At 36.5% G+C, this 16,629-nt stretch overlaps 1 protein-coding gene across 1 annotated transcript in view; it reads left to right on the top strand.

Moving 5' to 3' along the window:
• The window catches only part of LOC107563760 (MICAL-like protein 1), a 23,820-nt gene extending 15,402 nt beyond the window's left edge, over positions 1–8,418 (top strand). The window contains exons 7-14 of the mRNA XM_016248702.1: positions 1–207; positions 2,990–3,150; positions 4,556–4,672; positions 6,881–7,005; positions 7,102–7,175; positions 7,358–7,472; positions 7,556–7,602; positions 7,679–8,418. The exon at positions 1–207 is cut by the window's left edge and continues 1 nt beyond it. Of these exons, the coding sequence (XP_016104188.1) occupies positions 1–207; positions 2,990–3,150; positions 4,556–4,672; positions 6,881–7,005; positions 7,102–7,175; positions 7,358–7,472; positions 7,556–7,602; positions 7,679–7,803 (971 nt within the window). The 3' untranslated portion in view covers positions 7,804–8,418. The remainder of the gene's footprint in view (positions 208–2,989; positions 3,151–4,555; positions 4,673–6,880; positions 7,006–7,101; positions 7,176–7,357; positions 7,473–7,555; positions 7,603–7,678) is intronic.
• Positions 8,419–16,629: the final 8,211 nt, after the last annotated feature.

The raw sequence follows: 16,629 nt of genomic DNA, 5'->3' as shown, positions 1-16,629 counted from the left end.
AGACGGACGGAGACAGGAGTGAGACGGACAGAGGCAGGAGTGAGATGGACAGAGACAGGAGTGAGACAGATGAAGACAAAATTAATGATGGACGTCTCTCCACCTCATCAGAGACTGACATCCAAGAACCTCCCAAACATGCTCCCAGAAAGAGGGCGGAACCTCCTCGCCCCACCCCCAGATCACCGGATCATCACCCTGACAACGGTTAGAATCTTCATCTCTGTTACACGTGTTACACATACATGTTACACATGTATGTTACACTTACGTCCCCAGAATGTGTCTGTGAAGTTTCAGCTCAAAATACTCAACATTTTGAAAATGCCTATTTTGAATGGAAGCAGAAACTCTCTGAAACACTCTTTAAATGCAAATGAGCTACTGCTTCCCACCCCCTTTTGCAGAATAGAGCTGCGCCATTACAGCTCGTACCTGCTAGTGATGGGAAGTTCGGTTCTTTTCCGCAAACCGGTTCATCGGTTCTTTTATGCCCTAACGTAATGACGTCATTTGACGTAATGATATCAAGTCTATCATCCCGGGCCGGGATAAAAATACACATTCAAATATATAAAGTCAGTAATCATAACTTCAGTCAGTGAAAACATTTTTTTTCTCATTTTGTTTCTCATAGTTGAGGTATACCTATGATGAAAATTACAGGCCTCTCTCATCTTTTTAAGTGGGAGAACTTGCACAATTGGTGGCTGACTAAATACTTTTTTGCCCCACTGTAATTTTAAATAGGTGATTATTACAGTAATGGTTTACCTTGATGTTTTAAAGGAGACATATTATGCCCCTTTATACAATATGTAATACAAGTCTCTGGTGTCCCCAGAATGTGTCTGTGAAGTTTCAGCTCAAAATACTTTTGAAAATGCCTATTTTGAATGGAAGCAGAAACTCTCTGAAACACTCTTTAAATGCAAATGAGCTACTGCTTCCCACCCCCTTTTGCAGAATAGAGCTGCGCCATTACAGCTCGTACCTGCTAGTGATGGGAAGTTTGGTTCTTTTCCGCAAACAGGTTCATCGGTTCTTTTATGCCCTAACGTAATGACGTCATTTGACGTAATGATATCAAGTCTATCATCCCGGGCCGGGATAAAAATACACATTCAAATATATAAAGTCAGTAATCATAACTTCAGTCAGTGAAAACATCGTAATCATGATCTGAAAAGTTTACAATTAAGTTTTGCAACTAAGCACCCAAATACAGTAACAGGCCGTGAAGATGCACATACAAGGATTTAAGTCTTGAAGATATAAAGTAAATAAATTAGTTGTCATCAGCGCAGAAACCATAATCCACTTACTATACATAATCCATTGCGATTTATTTGTTATTAAATAAACTACGTTTCGCCAGATTGCCCTTCATTTAAGTCCTCGGTTTACCCGCGCTCATAACATTAGCACAGAATGAGTTGTCCAAAAGAACCAGTTCGATTCAGACGTGCTGTGTCTGTAGGTCATAGTTGGCAATCATGTACTGTTCGGTAGCTTCACACTGAATCACGCATGCGCAGTATCATCAGCTCATTGGTTCTCAAATCGGTCGTGTCCAAAAGAAACAGTTCTCGGTTGAGTGTACCGGTGATCCGAAAACTGATGCAACCGGTTCTTGACTCGAGAACGAGAACCGCTCTACACCGGACGTGAGCGGTGCGGCGCGACAAAACACTATAGATCTCATTATAATCAGTGATGCTGTCTACACGGGATGCGGCGCGACACGACAAATCCCCGACAGAAAACTGCTGCTGCATTCTATTTATGATGTGCTGACGCAAATTTCAAATGATTTTCAACGGTCGCATTGTTGCGTCCAGTGTAGACAGACTTTAGCTGTTGCGGCGCGGCATGACAACTGTCGCGTCCGGTGTAGACACGGTGTTACAGTGAGTGTGTCCGTTCGTTACCAGGCACGCTGCACACATGCTGCTCCGCTCGTGTTTAGCAGCAGTTCACTCAGTGTACTTTTTGAGTAAATGAATAACTCCGGGATATTGGTTTATTTTCGACTCAGAGGGAGTGCCAGCCACGTTAAAAAGTGAATAACTTAAGTAATTTGTGGATTAATGCTTACTGGAGACGTGAACCGTTTCAAACGATTGAGTCCGATTTGGTGAACTGGTTCGACCGGTTCACTAAGAAGAACCGGTTAAATCGAATGATTCGTTCGCGAACCAGACATCATTAGTACCTGCTAAAAAAACATCTGTTTTGGTTCTGATTATCATGTTTATCGTGCTGAAATCATGCATTTTAAACCATATGAGTTTAAACTTCAGATATACGGTTTTCTGAGCGCACAAATCCGAAGCACACGGACAGAAAGCGGCTGTCACAGCATGTGAGTGCTAAACTAAGTTCTCATTCACACACAAGTTTACGTTAAAAACACACGAGTTACAAAAAACAGTCGGTTATGTCTGTGAAGGTAAACAGCTGGGAAATAAATTGCATGTTTATTTTAGATCTGTGTGCCAGCAGCAATATACAGTAAATTAATCAATAAATCCACTGCTCTCTCGTCTCCTCTGAGGCTGTGACTTTAAATAGTGTTCTGTGTTCGTCTGTGCAGCCAAAGATAGAACAGTTAGCATGTTTTGCTCAAACTTTCGCCATGGCATTAGCACTGGTAACGTTGCACCGTTGTCACTTGCGAAATCAAAATGGCGGTGCTGTGGGTGGAAACTTACAGATTAAGAGGTGGTAATATTATAATGAGATCCCTTTGCCACGTCACCAAGGGAGCTAAATCTGATGGCTTACCAAAACAAAGTTACTGGGTTAATCTTTTTCACGTTTCCTTGGTTGGTAGATGCACTGGGGACCTGATTATAGCACTTAAAACCTGGAAAAGTCAGATTTTCATGATATGACACCTTTACATTCAGTCATTAAATCTGAAATTTGTATCAGTTGAAATGCATGTTTTATTGTGTCTTGTGTGTTTTTCTCGTTCTGGTTTCAGTCTCGTCTCAGAGCACTGTCTGTAAGGAACATCCCTGGATGAAGCTGGTTGATCCGGGTCCTTGGTCTCGTCTTCCTCCGGCTCCGGCTCCATCCGCTCATTCCCGCCACCGGCCCGTGACCTTTAACCCCTTCCTGGAGGACGAGTCCAAGGATGAAGAGGTACTGAATGAAGGTAGTTTCTGAAGAACTGGCACAAACCAGCAGGTTTATTCAACCAACCCTGGTTCTTCACTGGTTTGTACTCCTCTAGTTTTAGTTTGGACTCCTCTACTCCTCTATATTTAGCCTCCTCTAGTTTAGATGAGTCATATGATCTCTAGGCTGGGAATAGAGTTGCTAGTGTTAGCAGAGGCCGTCAGTATCAGGTTTACCTGAGAAACACACTGATTCCCAGTCTTTGACTCATTTACCTTTTTTTTCAACTGCTTACACACATTTTCAAAACTTTGGCTCTTCTTTTCAAAACTTTACACACAAATCCAAGAATTGCACACACAAAATGCTAAATACCTCACATCTCTTGCAAATGAAGCACTGCATTCAAAATATCACAAACACATCTCAAAAGCAAACACCTTTGCCATAATATTAATTCTTGTTAGATTTTTGTGTGTTACATAGAGAATTGTGTGTTGTGTTTTGCAAAAAGTGTTTTATGAAATTGAAAACTGAGTCAAAGGCCGAGAATTAGCGTATGGTTTTGCAGATTTGGGTGTTTGAGTGTCAGCTTTCAGAAATTGTGTGACAAGTAAAGATTTTGTGTAAGCAGTTGGAAAAAAAACTGTAAACAAACTGTCAGCTCTAAACAATAACGAATGTGGCATAAATTGTGTCAGTTTTATCAAGGAAGGTCAAGAACCTTAAACCTAATTCATCACCCAGTCATGATGAGATCAGATCTGAGTCTAGACCTTCAGAGACCAGATTAGACCTGAGTCACAAATTCAGATAAAGAAGTAGCATCTCCACTTTAATGAACTGAAATAGAGAACAATGTAGCTTTAATTTCCCTTTCGGAGTCATGTGATTTCTCTCTAATGTTCAACCTGTGGTTGAAGCTGTTATCACTTTTATCTAGTGGATGTGTGTGAGCGTCATTCAGTCAGAGAACCAGATAAACAAACATCTGATGCTCAGACTGAAGAGTCACAGTTTGTGGTTGTGGGTTATTTTTCTCTTTGCAATCTCAAAGGATATTATTTGTGTGTGTGTGTGTGTGTGTGTGTGTGTGTGTGTGTGTGTGTGTGTGTTTACATCAGACTGCCTCTCTGTTTTTCTCTTTGTCAAGAAAAAACCTTTTCTCTCTAATGTTCAACCTGTGGTTGAAGCTGTTATCACTTTTATCTAGTGGATGTGTGTGAGCGTCATTCAGTCAGAGAACCAGATAAACAAACATCTGATGCTCAGACTGAAGAGTCACAGTTTGTGGTTGTGGGTTATTTTTCTCTTTGCAATCTCAAAGGATATTATTTGTGTGTGTGTGTGTGTGTGTGTGTGTGTGTGTGTGTGTGTGTGTGTGTGTGTTTTAACATCAGACTGCCTCTCTGTTTTTCTCTTTGTCAAGAAAAAACCTTTCAGTTACGAAACCTCAGCTGCACACAAACCCCAAACCTCATCTTCAGTTCCCAGTATGCACCAGGCTGCAGCTCCTGTTCATGGTTTCCCGCTCATCAAGAGGAAGGTGAGATACAAACTGTCTTTGTTGTGCTGCTGGAGTGAACAATACTTCATATTAATGATAAGAGAGCTTCACTTACAGTACAAGACAATCTTAGAGAGAGAAATACTTACATTTCATTATTATTTTAATTCATAATTTCTTTTAAAGGGGTCATATGATGCTATTTTAAAGATCATTATTTTGTGTATTTGGTATAACAGAATATGTTGACATGCTTTAATGTAAAAAAAAAAAACTGCATATATAAACCATGCTGTCAACAGGCATTTCATAATCTAGAAGGACAAAAACATTATTAGTAATTCTGATATAACATTCCAGTTGAGAAATGCAATAAAATACGATGTTTTTTTTGTTATATTTCAACATTCCAGAGAATATTATTCAGTGAATTAACATTATCCAGTGAATTATTCTTGACTCTGTATCTATTAAACAGCTTAGAACCCTACTAAAACTGTAGTTTAAAATGAAGTTGATATGACTCCTGTCCTTTATTTATTTTCTCCATTTGAAAACATTAGACATTTATTTTTCCTATGTTAATACTAATATTGTTAATATTAGTGTTGTTGCTGTTGATGCTTTTTATAAATAAAATGTTTTTTTATTGTTGTAGTATGAAGATTAATTTTTATCATGAATGACTGCTAATGTTCAACACTTTAAAAAAAAAGATGACTGAAAAGAGGAAAAAACTAAGTGAAGTATGTTCTTACTTCACTTAGTCATTTATTTACTTTATAACAGTAAATAAATATCGGTTCTGCATATCAGTTATTGGGCACATAAACATGCAAATAATTGGTATCGGTAATAAAAAAAAATCAATATCGGTTGATCACTAATTACAAGTAACACAAGTTACGTAATCAGATTACTTTTTTCAAGTAATTAGTAAAGTAAAACATTACTTTTTTTTTATATGGAAGGAAATGTCTGAGTTACTTTTCAAACAAGTAACGACAGTTACTGTTTCCCATGTATTGACTGACAGCTCTCGTGTTGCCATGTTAAGAGAAATCAGGAGTAAGTGCAGAGGAGTTTTGTGCGCTGTGTGAACATGATGCTTACTGTAGTTCTAGACTAAATATGAACATGCATTTACTCATCTCACTGAACAAAAACAGATTCAGTATTTCTCGAAATGAATAAAAATAGTCAAATGAATTTATAAACAGACGTGAATTTACATTCCCATCAGCCTGAGGCGTATTCGTTTCACTTTTGGTGTAAAGGGGCTTTTACATTTGCAAAAGAAGAGCTTTTTTATATTAAAAACAAACAAGCAAGCGTGCCCAGATTTAAAAAGTAACTCAAAAGTAACGCATTAATTTCCATGAAAAGTAATTAAGTAACATAATTAGTTACTTTTTTAGGGAGCAATGCAATATTGTAATGCATTACTTTTAAAAGTAACTGTACACTGTTAATGTTAATGCTAACAGACCAACATACATAGCTACTATATGTCACAGTTCGAAAGAGGCGAAGACTCAAGTGCAGGCAGATGGGGTGTCTTTATTTATGACTCACAACAAAAATAAACAATAAACACAACTGAAACCACCCCGAAGGGGAAAAAGCCAGAGAAACATAAAAGCTCACCACGAGACATAAACTGGGCACAGGGTAGCCACAATCCAAAGGCATGATCCGACACCTATGTGAGACAAACGAGCCCAGAACAGAAAGCACAGGGAGCTTATAAGGGAGAGGCAATCAGGTAAACAGCTGGGACAAATAAATCAATAATAAGGTAATGAGAGAACAGGTGAGTGGAGTGAAGGTAAAGGAGTCCGGAAGGATGGGAAATGGCGACCTCTGGTGGTGAGAGGGAGAAACACCAGACGCCAGACCCTGACAGGTCCCCCTCCTCTAAGGAACGGCTTCCAGACGTTCCAGAGCGCCCAACCAGGGGGACGGCAGAGCGGGGGTGGAGTAGGGGGAGGGATGGGGGGGCCCATGTCCGTGTGGTAGAGGGAGACCTGGGGACTGGGGCAGAACCAGCGGCCACCACAGCGGTGTGTGTGGAGCTGCCGCCTTGGAACGGGCAATGGCAGGCTCCGCCGCTTCGTGAGAACTGTGAGCGGACCCCGCCGCCTCAGGGGAACTGTGAGCGGACACCGCCGTAAAGTATGGTTAAAAAAACACTGTAGTATTTAGTCTACTGTAAATGACTGTAGTAGCTGCTAACAGACGCAGTAAACAGACAAGCTAACTGTGTGTGTTTGTGAATGTGTGTGTGTTTCAGAGCATCTTCTAGTCGACTGGTTCCTTCTGATTCATGAGAAGAACATCTTAGTGCGCAGAGACACAGAGCTAGTGTATATGTGAGTACACACATTTAACACACATCACACAGATACACCACATGTTGAGCAGAATAATGTGTGTGTAACATGTAACGTGTGTGTGTATGTTTTCAGGGTGAAGCAGCAGCGTCTGGAGGATCAACAGGCTGATGTGGAGTTTGAGATCAGGCGCCTCTTTAACAAACCAGGTAACCAGAAACGCAAGCATGTTTATACATGTGAATATGTTTGTGCTGATGTGATTTAATACTGATTAGTGTGAATTCTGCTTTAATCTCAGAAGAACATCAGAGTTTGCAGTGTATGAACTGATCTGAGTACTGTGTGTCAGGAGTTTGTAGTTGATTGTGAATGTGTGTGTAATTCTCAGAGCAGGACTGGAGCTCTGATGACAGCCATCAGGAAGATCAGCTGATGTCACGCCTGCTGTCAATCATCCAGCAGAGGAATGACATCATCAGCAGCCTGGATCTGGACAGGCAGAGGTCAGAGGTCACATGATCAGCAGTGTGAGGTCACATGACAGTCGTGTGTTATTACTGATGGATGTGTTTGTGTTCTTCATCAGGGAGGAGGAGGAGGACTCGATGCTGACTGCCGTGATCCAGAGGATGGGTGAGAAACGGCCCTCTTTCTCTTTCTCTCTCACTGTCCTGTAGTTTTACTGCTTTAACACTCTCCATCTCTCTAGAGTTCCTGACACAGACGGACAAACAGCTGGACAAATGCAGCAGGAGCTTTAAACGCCTTCAAATGTTCAAGAAATCCAGCTGTAAGACTGAAAACACCAGCAGAAGAAAGAAGAAAAACAGCTGAAGAACAGAAAGAGCCTGTTTATTAAATAATGTCCAAAACTGGAAAATAAAAACACCCATCAGGACAAACTGAACTGTTTATTTAAAAGTTAATAAGCGTGTAGCATGGCCACATCTTATCAGTTTTTATCATTTCTATCTACAATTTTATTCATTTTTATACTTATTTATTTTTGACATCGTTATGTGTTTTTGTTTTTAAGCTAAGATGTCTTGAGCATTAGTTATTGCACGCTTCCCATTCAAACCACAATCTCATCATTGCAAGCCCTCCAGCTAAGCAACATCTTAGCAACATGTTTAGTGAATAAGCAACATCTCTTCCTGTTGTCTCTACTAGAGGGAAAAAATAAGCTTTTCATCAACTGAACAAATTGCTTAGTATTTGATTCACAATTTCGAGCTGGTGACGCGCTGCTGGTCAAAATTGTGTGAATGCAACTAAAACTCACCCGCAAGCTCAGTCTATGAATTTGCCAATCATTAAATGGCATTAAATATACGACGTTTCTGTAAAATTGTCCTTGTTTTGTGTGTTATTAGGCAGGGCTTGACAGTACAACTCACTCTCATTTTTGTTTTATACACGCATTCATATTAAAATTAATCAATTGAAAATGAACCTACCTTTATAAATCTGAACCAAGACATGTTAAAACATTAGACACTCATGGGTTCTCCAACTCGGTGTCATATTTCTCGAATTTTGTGGTGTTCAGGCCACGATGCAGTGAAGCCTCATTTCCTAAAGTCACATGAGTTTCACTGCAAGCTCTTGAACAAAAGATTTGTAAATGTTTTGTGAATAACAATATAAAAAAGACATTTACATCATTTAATTGGTTTCATGCTTTGAGGAAAGTTGTGGTTCTTTGGGGCTTGTTTTCTCAATTCTGCTGTGTAGGGGAGAACGGGTATGGTTGTAACATGGGGAGAGTTGTAGCAACACCATTTCCACCTATCAGGGATAAGCTAGGAGTCCTATGGTGATATAATTATTTACCAATTTCCTCCCCGATCTTATATGAATGGTTGTCAAGGCTGTAAATAGATATATGCAGATTTTTTAACCCCTTAACTGTCACCGTCCCACCTGTGGGATGTTTGGCGCTCTTTTTTTGTTCTCCTTTTTCTCTTATCAAATCTTTTAGTAATCATCATAAATCATACATCATTAGAAAGCTTGGAAGCCCAAAATGTATCCTGTGAAAACCATTTTGAAATCGGACATTGCATTACCATGGAAATGGTACTTTAAAATATTTTGGTGGTCTCCTCCCCTTAGTGGGCAGTGTCAAGTGTCATATTGCAAAATGAATTACGGTCTTTTAGAATCAAACCTTTTTATAATCTTGACAAAAAACATATCATTGGAAAGGTCTGAGTCTCAGGATTCCATATTTGAGATAGAAGTAATATAATATAGTAATATATAGAGAAAAAAATTATATTAAAAAATTCAATGGAGTTTGGATGGCACCTGCTTGTGGTATAACGCCCTAAATAAAATCTCACAGGAATCTCAATTTTTTTTCATATCAACTTCAAATTTGGAACATAACTTATTTAGACATAAGGCTTTAATTTTATACCAATTTTAGAGTAAAACCTGTTATGTAAAATATTTATTATATATAAAATAAAATTAATATAGTGCATTTTCTTTACAGTAAATTTAAACTACCATAACTTTTTGATACATTAATTTAATTTTAACATTCCACTTTTGGAATGTTAATATAATAATCTGCTGATTTTCTTCTTTAAAAAGAGACCAACCTTATGTCTGTATTGCAAAGTGTTCATAAATAACAACAATTTAAGTTTGGTTAGTGCACCTGCATGCCTATTTTAAAAAATGGGGGGTGACAGTTGAGGGGATGAAGAAAAAAATGATTTTGGTGTAAGAATCAAAGTTACCAAAACTATATTTTGCTTAATACTTAAACCGTTGCAGATTAAATCATATAATTTACATAAGAATAAATTATAGATTCTCAGGCAAAATGTGATGAATTTTTAAACTGCTAATTTCAAACCATTATGCTAATACAGCTAACTAAACATTGGATGACAGGGGTGGGGTAAGTTGTAACACATTTTAGCATTCCCTTACATAGAACTGAGAACTTTCATGTTGTCTATATGGAGCTTTTTTGGCAGCTCAAAGCCAAAGGAAGTGTGGGTAATATGTGCCCTGTGCAGTTTCTGGATCCACCAAACCTGCACTCTAGGGTTAAAAACATTGGGTTGACATGACTCTGGTTGAGAAAAATCATACATAGACACAATATCACACACGAATTAACACCGTTTTTTGTTAGATCTACATATTCTTTACCTCGGTAAACTGGATTTGAGCTGTGGTCATTCGTAGAAAGTGCGCCATTGTTTTGTATAGTTCTTTTAGATTGTTTCAATAAACCCTTTTTCTCTTATCAAATCTTTTAGTAATCATCATAAATCATACATCATTAGAAAGCTTGGAAGCCCAAAATGTATCCTGTGAAAACCATTTTGAAATCGGACATTGCATTACCATGGAAATGGTACTTTAAAATATTTTGGTGGTCTCCTCCCCTTAGTGGGCAGTGTCAAGTGTCATATTGCAAAATGAATTACGGTCTTTTAGAATCAAACCTTTTTATAATCTTGACAAAAAACATATCATTGGAAAGGTCTGAGTCTCAGGATTCCATATTTGAGATAGAAGTAATATAATATAGTAATATATAGAGAAAAAAATTATATTAAAAAATTCAATGGAGTTTGGATGGCACCTGCTTGTGGTATAACGCCCTAAATAAAATCTCACAGGAATCTCAATTTTTTTTCATATCAACTTCAAATTTGGAACATAACTTATTTAGACATAAGGCTTTAATTTTATACCAATTTTAGAGTAAAACCTGTTATGTAAAATATTTATTATATATAAAATAAAATTAATATAGTGCATTTTCTTTACAGTAAATTTAAACTACCATAACTTTTTGATACATTAATTTAATTTTAACATTCCACTTTTGGAATGTTAATATAATAATCTGCTGATTTTCTTCTTTAAAAAGAGACCAACCTTATGTCTGTATTGCAAAGTGTTCATAAATAACAACAATTTAAGTTTGGTTAGTGCACCTGCATGCCTATTTTAAAAAATGGGGGGTGACAGTTGAGGGGATGAAGAAAAAAATGATTTTGGTGTAAGAATCAAAGTTACCAAAACTATATTTTGCTTAATACTTAAACCGTTGCAGATTAAATCATATAATTTACATAAAAAATAAATTATAGATTCTCAGGCAAAATGTGATGAATTTTTAAACTGCTAATTTCAAACCATTATGCTAATACAGCTAACTAAACATTGGATGACAGGGGTGGGGTAAGTTGTAACACATTTTAGCATTCCCTTACATAGAACTGAGAACTTTCATGTTGTCTATATGGAGCTTTTTTGGCAGCTCAAAGCCAAAGGAAGTGTGGGTAATATGTGCCCTGTGCAGTTTCTGGATCCACCAAGCCTGCACTCTAGGGTTAAAAACATTGGGTTGACATGACTCTGGTTGAGAAAAATCATACATAGACACAATATCACACACGAATTAACACAGTTTTTTGTTAGATCTACATATTCTTTACCTCGGTAAACTGGATTTGAGCTGTGGTCATTCGTAGAAAGTGCGCCATTGTGTTGTATAGTTCTTTTAGATTGTTTCAATAAACATGTTTTTGAAGCAAACTTCATGGGGTGGCTGCTGTTTTTGCTTCTTTTGTCTGACTGTTACAATTCTTCCCAGTATGTGTTACAACACCCCTGCAGTGGGGTAGATTGTAACAAAGGCTCTCCATGTATTTAACATCAACTTATAAGGGCTGTGATATTCTTGCAGAGGTTTGAATTGGTGCCTTTTGTAGTGAACAAATGTGGGTGCTTTGTATAAAAATTTGAACACTCTGGCTCAAAAATTCAGCGAGTTACAGATGCTGAAACAAAAAGTGTTACAACCATACCTGCTCCCCTCTATTTGGGTTAGTGTTTGGCATCCATATCACAAAATTTAAGGCTGCTTTCAAGCTGCTCCAGACTTTCAGGTATCTAAGTTTTATAAAGCCTGTGCAGACATGTCAGTGTTTGTTTTCAATGTAGTCTTTATTTTCCTCAGCGAGATTACATTTTCATTTAACCAGTCAGTGTGCACGTCTCCTACTGACAAAATCTGTAACTCACATCTGAGTTTCTGGATAACAATATAGCGCACGTACATCACATTGAAGTCTATTTAACATCTGCATTTATATCTGCAAGATGTAGCCTTTAAGATGATTTAAAAAGTAGGCTATGTAAAACTGACATCTTACAGACGTCTGTCGGATGTTTGCAGATGCTTTCCAAATCAAGTGATCTTTAACAGACGTCTTGCAGATGTACTTTTGCTATCTGGATCATACGTGATCAAATTTTCACTAACTTAGCTACACTTAAGCAGGTTTGGTAGTTTTCTTTAAAAAGCCTCCTTTTGCAAATCAGTATATGCCATACTCTCTGTGCAATGCATATTTTTCAGCTTTTGGCTGGAATCATGTTTATGTTGTTTGAAATTCAGAAGACTTTCAATGTTCAGGTTTAACTATAATTTGAATATAACTCAGAAATCAGACAATCGTGAACATGCAAATGTGTTACATCGATCTTACACATTGTACAAATGTGTACATTTACTTGGGGGGCTATTATTAAAATTAATTATATTAATTTAGCCTAATTAAACCATTATAATCTTAGAGGGTACTTCAAGTAAATATATTAGGTGAAAGATAATTTCAATAATGAAAAAGTTGCACAATCCCTGCAATACATGAATAAGAAATAATGTGAATTTGTGCATTTTAATGTGTTTGAAAGGCAAAAAGCCTTCCAAAGACATAGTAATACATGGTTAAGTAACCCACTGAGAGATCAAATAAACATTAACGTGTGCATTAGTAGTTGATGCAATGTTGAAACGTTGAGTAAAAACTTCTTAAACCTGTAATGATTTTTGTGAATCCAGTGGTCAAATGCTGTGTGGCCACCTGACCAATGACTGGTCTTTGTGTGATTGTCCACAAAACTGGAAGACTTTCTGAGCTTATATAAACGGTAGGCATTTTAGAACGGAAATTGTACAAAATGAAAAAGAATTAGGGAGAATCAATAAATGCAGAATAATGTATTGGTATTGAGTGACTAATATATAATCATGTAATCAATATAAAGCAACTGCAGTCTTATTACAAGTATTTTAAAATGTAATGTAATCTAATTGTATCCAGATTAAATGTAATTAGGTACTACCCAGCTCTCTCTCTCTCTCTCTCTCTCTCTCTCTCTATATATATATATATAACACCCAATAAATGTCATCAGTACAACTTGTGTATTGTACTCCAATATATATATATATATATATATATATATATATATATGCTTTTATTTACCTTTCAATCTTATGAACAAACTCATGTGAACCATCGCCTGAGGCAGTGGCACTATCTGTCAGGCAAAGGTAGACTTTTAAAAACGGAAGAGGGATGCATCCACTCAGTTATAATGGTGGCTATGACCCTGCTGGACTGGTAAATAATCAAGAGCCTGTGGAAATACTGTATGGAGATTTCAGATGTTTGTGTGTTATAACCAGGACATCTAAATACAATGATGTGTGACCACAAAAAGTCACACTCAGGATGTTTGGGGATGTTTGCCCAGAACCCACATAGTAAAGAATGGCAAAAACAATAAAACCAGTACTTTTAACTTGTCACATAAAATCACTAAATCAGCCACAATGCTGAACACACATCCCCGATGTACACGCTAAACAAACAGCACATCATAGTTTAAGGTCGTCAGGCCTCGTATAAAAGATACTGACGTTTGTGTGGTATGGGCATGAATTGATGTCTTATGCCTTACGCTGTGGGTGAAACATTACACTAAATTATGTAGGTGGAAATTTCTATAAATAAGAGTGTTTCATGTGAATGTTTAAATACGAATGTTTAGGAAACCCTGTGCTTCGTTATTATAATGCAGGGGTGCCCAACCCTGGTCCTGGATATCTACCTTCCTGCAGAGTTCAGTTCCAGCCCTGATCAAACACACCTGTCTGTAATTATCAAGTGCTCCTTCAGATCCTAATTAGTTGGTTCAGATGTGTTTGATCAGGATTTGAGCTGAACTCTGCAGGAAGGTAGCTCTCCAGGAACAGGGTTGGGCAGCCCTGTTATAATGGCATCACAAGCAGTTTTCTAAAATAAACATGTTTGTAGTTGCTGGATAATTAAGCTCATAATTATGCTTATGATTTTCTCTTCTGCAGGTCTTAAAGCTAAAAAAAGTATGATGATCTACTATATGAAAAGACTGATTCAGACTGTCTAAATTCACAGACAAATATAAAAGTTCATCATGCTGTATTTAGAACTGAAGTGAGTCGTTACATTCTGTAATTTTTTGTTTTGTCGTCGTCTGTTAGTGTGCCTGATAATAATCTATTGTGTAATCAAATAATCTGACAGGCAGAGACATCACATCTGCAAATCAAATCATCACAGAGGATCTCAATTCATTCCTCAGCTCCTCCATCAGCCTTCAAAGAATGTAGGTCTTCACCAGCTGGTAAACTTTATCATGGAGAAAAAAATGTAAATACGATGAGATGGAGGCTCAGAATATCTTCCTGTTGAAACACAAGGACAATAATATTGTCCGTCTGGAGAAGAGTTGGGAAAAGTTCATCAGGATCAGCTGTAAAAAAACAAAACAAATGTAATTGTCACGTTTTATCTCACAATTTCAGATTTTTTTTCCCGATCAGGGTACAGTTCCACAGCTATGGAAAATTATTCTTGTTGAACTCTCACTCATCAAAGATTTTGATTGGGAACATTTTCATGTTATATATATATAAATTGAAAAAAATTGAGAATGTATTTTTTTTTTCAGAGTAACAAAAAGTATATATAACTGCTTGAACTGGGCTTCTGTAAAAAGTTTAGATTATCATGTGTAATCTATATAAAACAAAAACTACTCAATACTTGTATAATAAAACTTGTATAATTCATTTTATAGGCATTTATAATGTATGTTAAGTATTCTATCATTTCATAAATTATTGTAACTAAATATAAAATCATTATAATATTTGCAGATTCCTTGTTACGTCTTAAATTGGTTGTTCTGTCGTGTTTTAATGCATTTTACTTTCTAAAGGTGCATGTGTTTAGTGAATAAATGTGTATTATAAGTTGCATTACAAGGCAAAATTAATACATTAAAAATACTTGTTTTTAAAAAAATTGTTGCAAATATGGCATTCTTGGCTTTACTTTAAAATTATCTTTAGAGAGCATGTTTTCAGAAAGTGATGAATGGCTGCACAGGAGAGATTGTGTCAAAATTTTGGACATATACCTATTACTCACCGTGTTTATCAGCTTACATGTTTAAAATAATCAAGGTGCATCTAAACCAGATGAGCTTAAGAACAGATTTACATGCATACACCTCTAAATATGGCAGAAGTCACAATACATTTCTACACTTTATTTTTAGGTGTAAGGTGTGAGTAATATGAATTAACTACATGTACTTACTATATGGTTAGGGTTTGGCTTAGGGTTACTTGCATGTAATTATGCATAGTTTATTGTTATTATAATAGTAAGTACATGTAACATGTGTAACAAGGATGCCTTAAAATAAAGTGTTACCGGAAAAAAAATCCCTTTGACTTTCTGATATGTCATTTCACCAACCACCGACTGTTTATGTGTCTATATAAAGACCAGCAGAAAACTTTCATTTGGACTTCCGGAGCTTGACAGATTGACACACAGAGAGAAACAGGTTTGACTGCACTGCTTAATATGATCCATTTTAAAAGTTGTTTTCAATTATTCGTTGACTTAATATGCTATGATAAGTCAGAAATAAACAGGAAATACAAAATTTGTCATGAAAGTGATAGAGTAAAACTTGACTTAATATTACTGTGAAGTATAATGATACAATACAACTGTATTCAGGAAACATATGCTGTAAATGTATTACTGACAGTCTTATGGAGACATTTAATCTTACTGGTAAAGCTAATAGTAAGACACTGAAACATTTGAGAGACTTTGGTGGATTTATCAATAAATATCAGATTTTTTTTTTTCATTACTATATTTTTCAGACTAAAAAGAAAAATACGTAAAACTGTCAGACAAATAGGGAATGTTTTTATGCAGGGAATTTGCATAAAAGAACAAATAAAAATAAACAAAACGTAACAACACCACTCCTAATGAAATACACCACTGCAGTCTCCTATGTGGCATCTAATTTACATTTTATCAGACAGCATGTATTTCTGTAAGCTTGCTTGGTTCTGTTTTACTGTTATTAAATCAAATCATAATCATGTTATACACTTATAGTAACTTAATGTGTACAAGAGCAGCAGCATTTTGAGTGGAGCACTTAGAGCTTAGGTTTCAATATTATTGATCTCCTTACAAATACTTACAGGTGCTATGAAGTATATTATGAAAACATACTTTAACAAAATATTTAGTATAAAATTAACATTTATGGATTCATAAAGGTTTGGTGTCACAAAACCAGTGTGAACAAGTCATTGCTAGTTAGGGCAAAACATTAAAGTCTCTCAATGAAAAGAGAGAGAGAAAAAAGATTAGAGGGAATAAACCTAAATTAGTAAATGACTAAATAAATTAGTCTTTGCTGTCTCACACTATTTTTTCCTATTTAGTTGTAGGCCACACAACAAAA

The sequence above is a fragment of the Sinocyclocheilus grahami genome, unplaced genomic scaffold (assembly GCF_001515645.1).
Source record: "Sinocyclocheilus grahami isolate Dianchi unplaced genomic scaffold, SAMN03320097.WGS_v1.1 scaffold888.1, whole genome shotgun sequence".
NCBI classification, from domain to species: domain Eukaryota; kingdom Metazoa; phylum Chordata; class Actinopteri; order Cypriniformes; family Cyprinidae; genus Sinocyclocheilus; species Sinocyclocheilus grahami.
The sequence above is the reverse complement of the archived record's forward strand: the minus strand, read 5'-3'. Positions and strand labels throughout refer to the sequence as shown.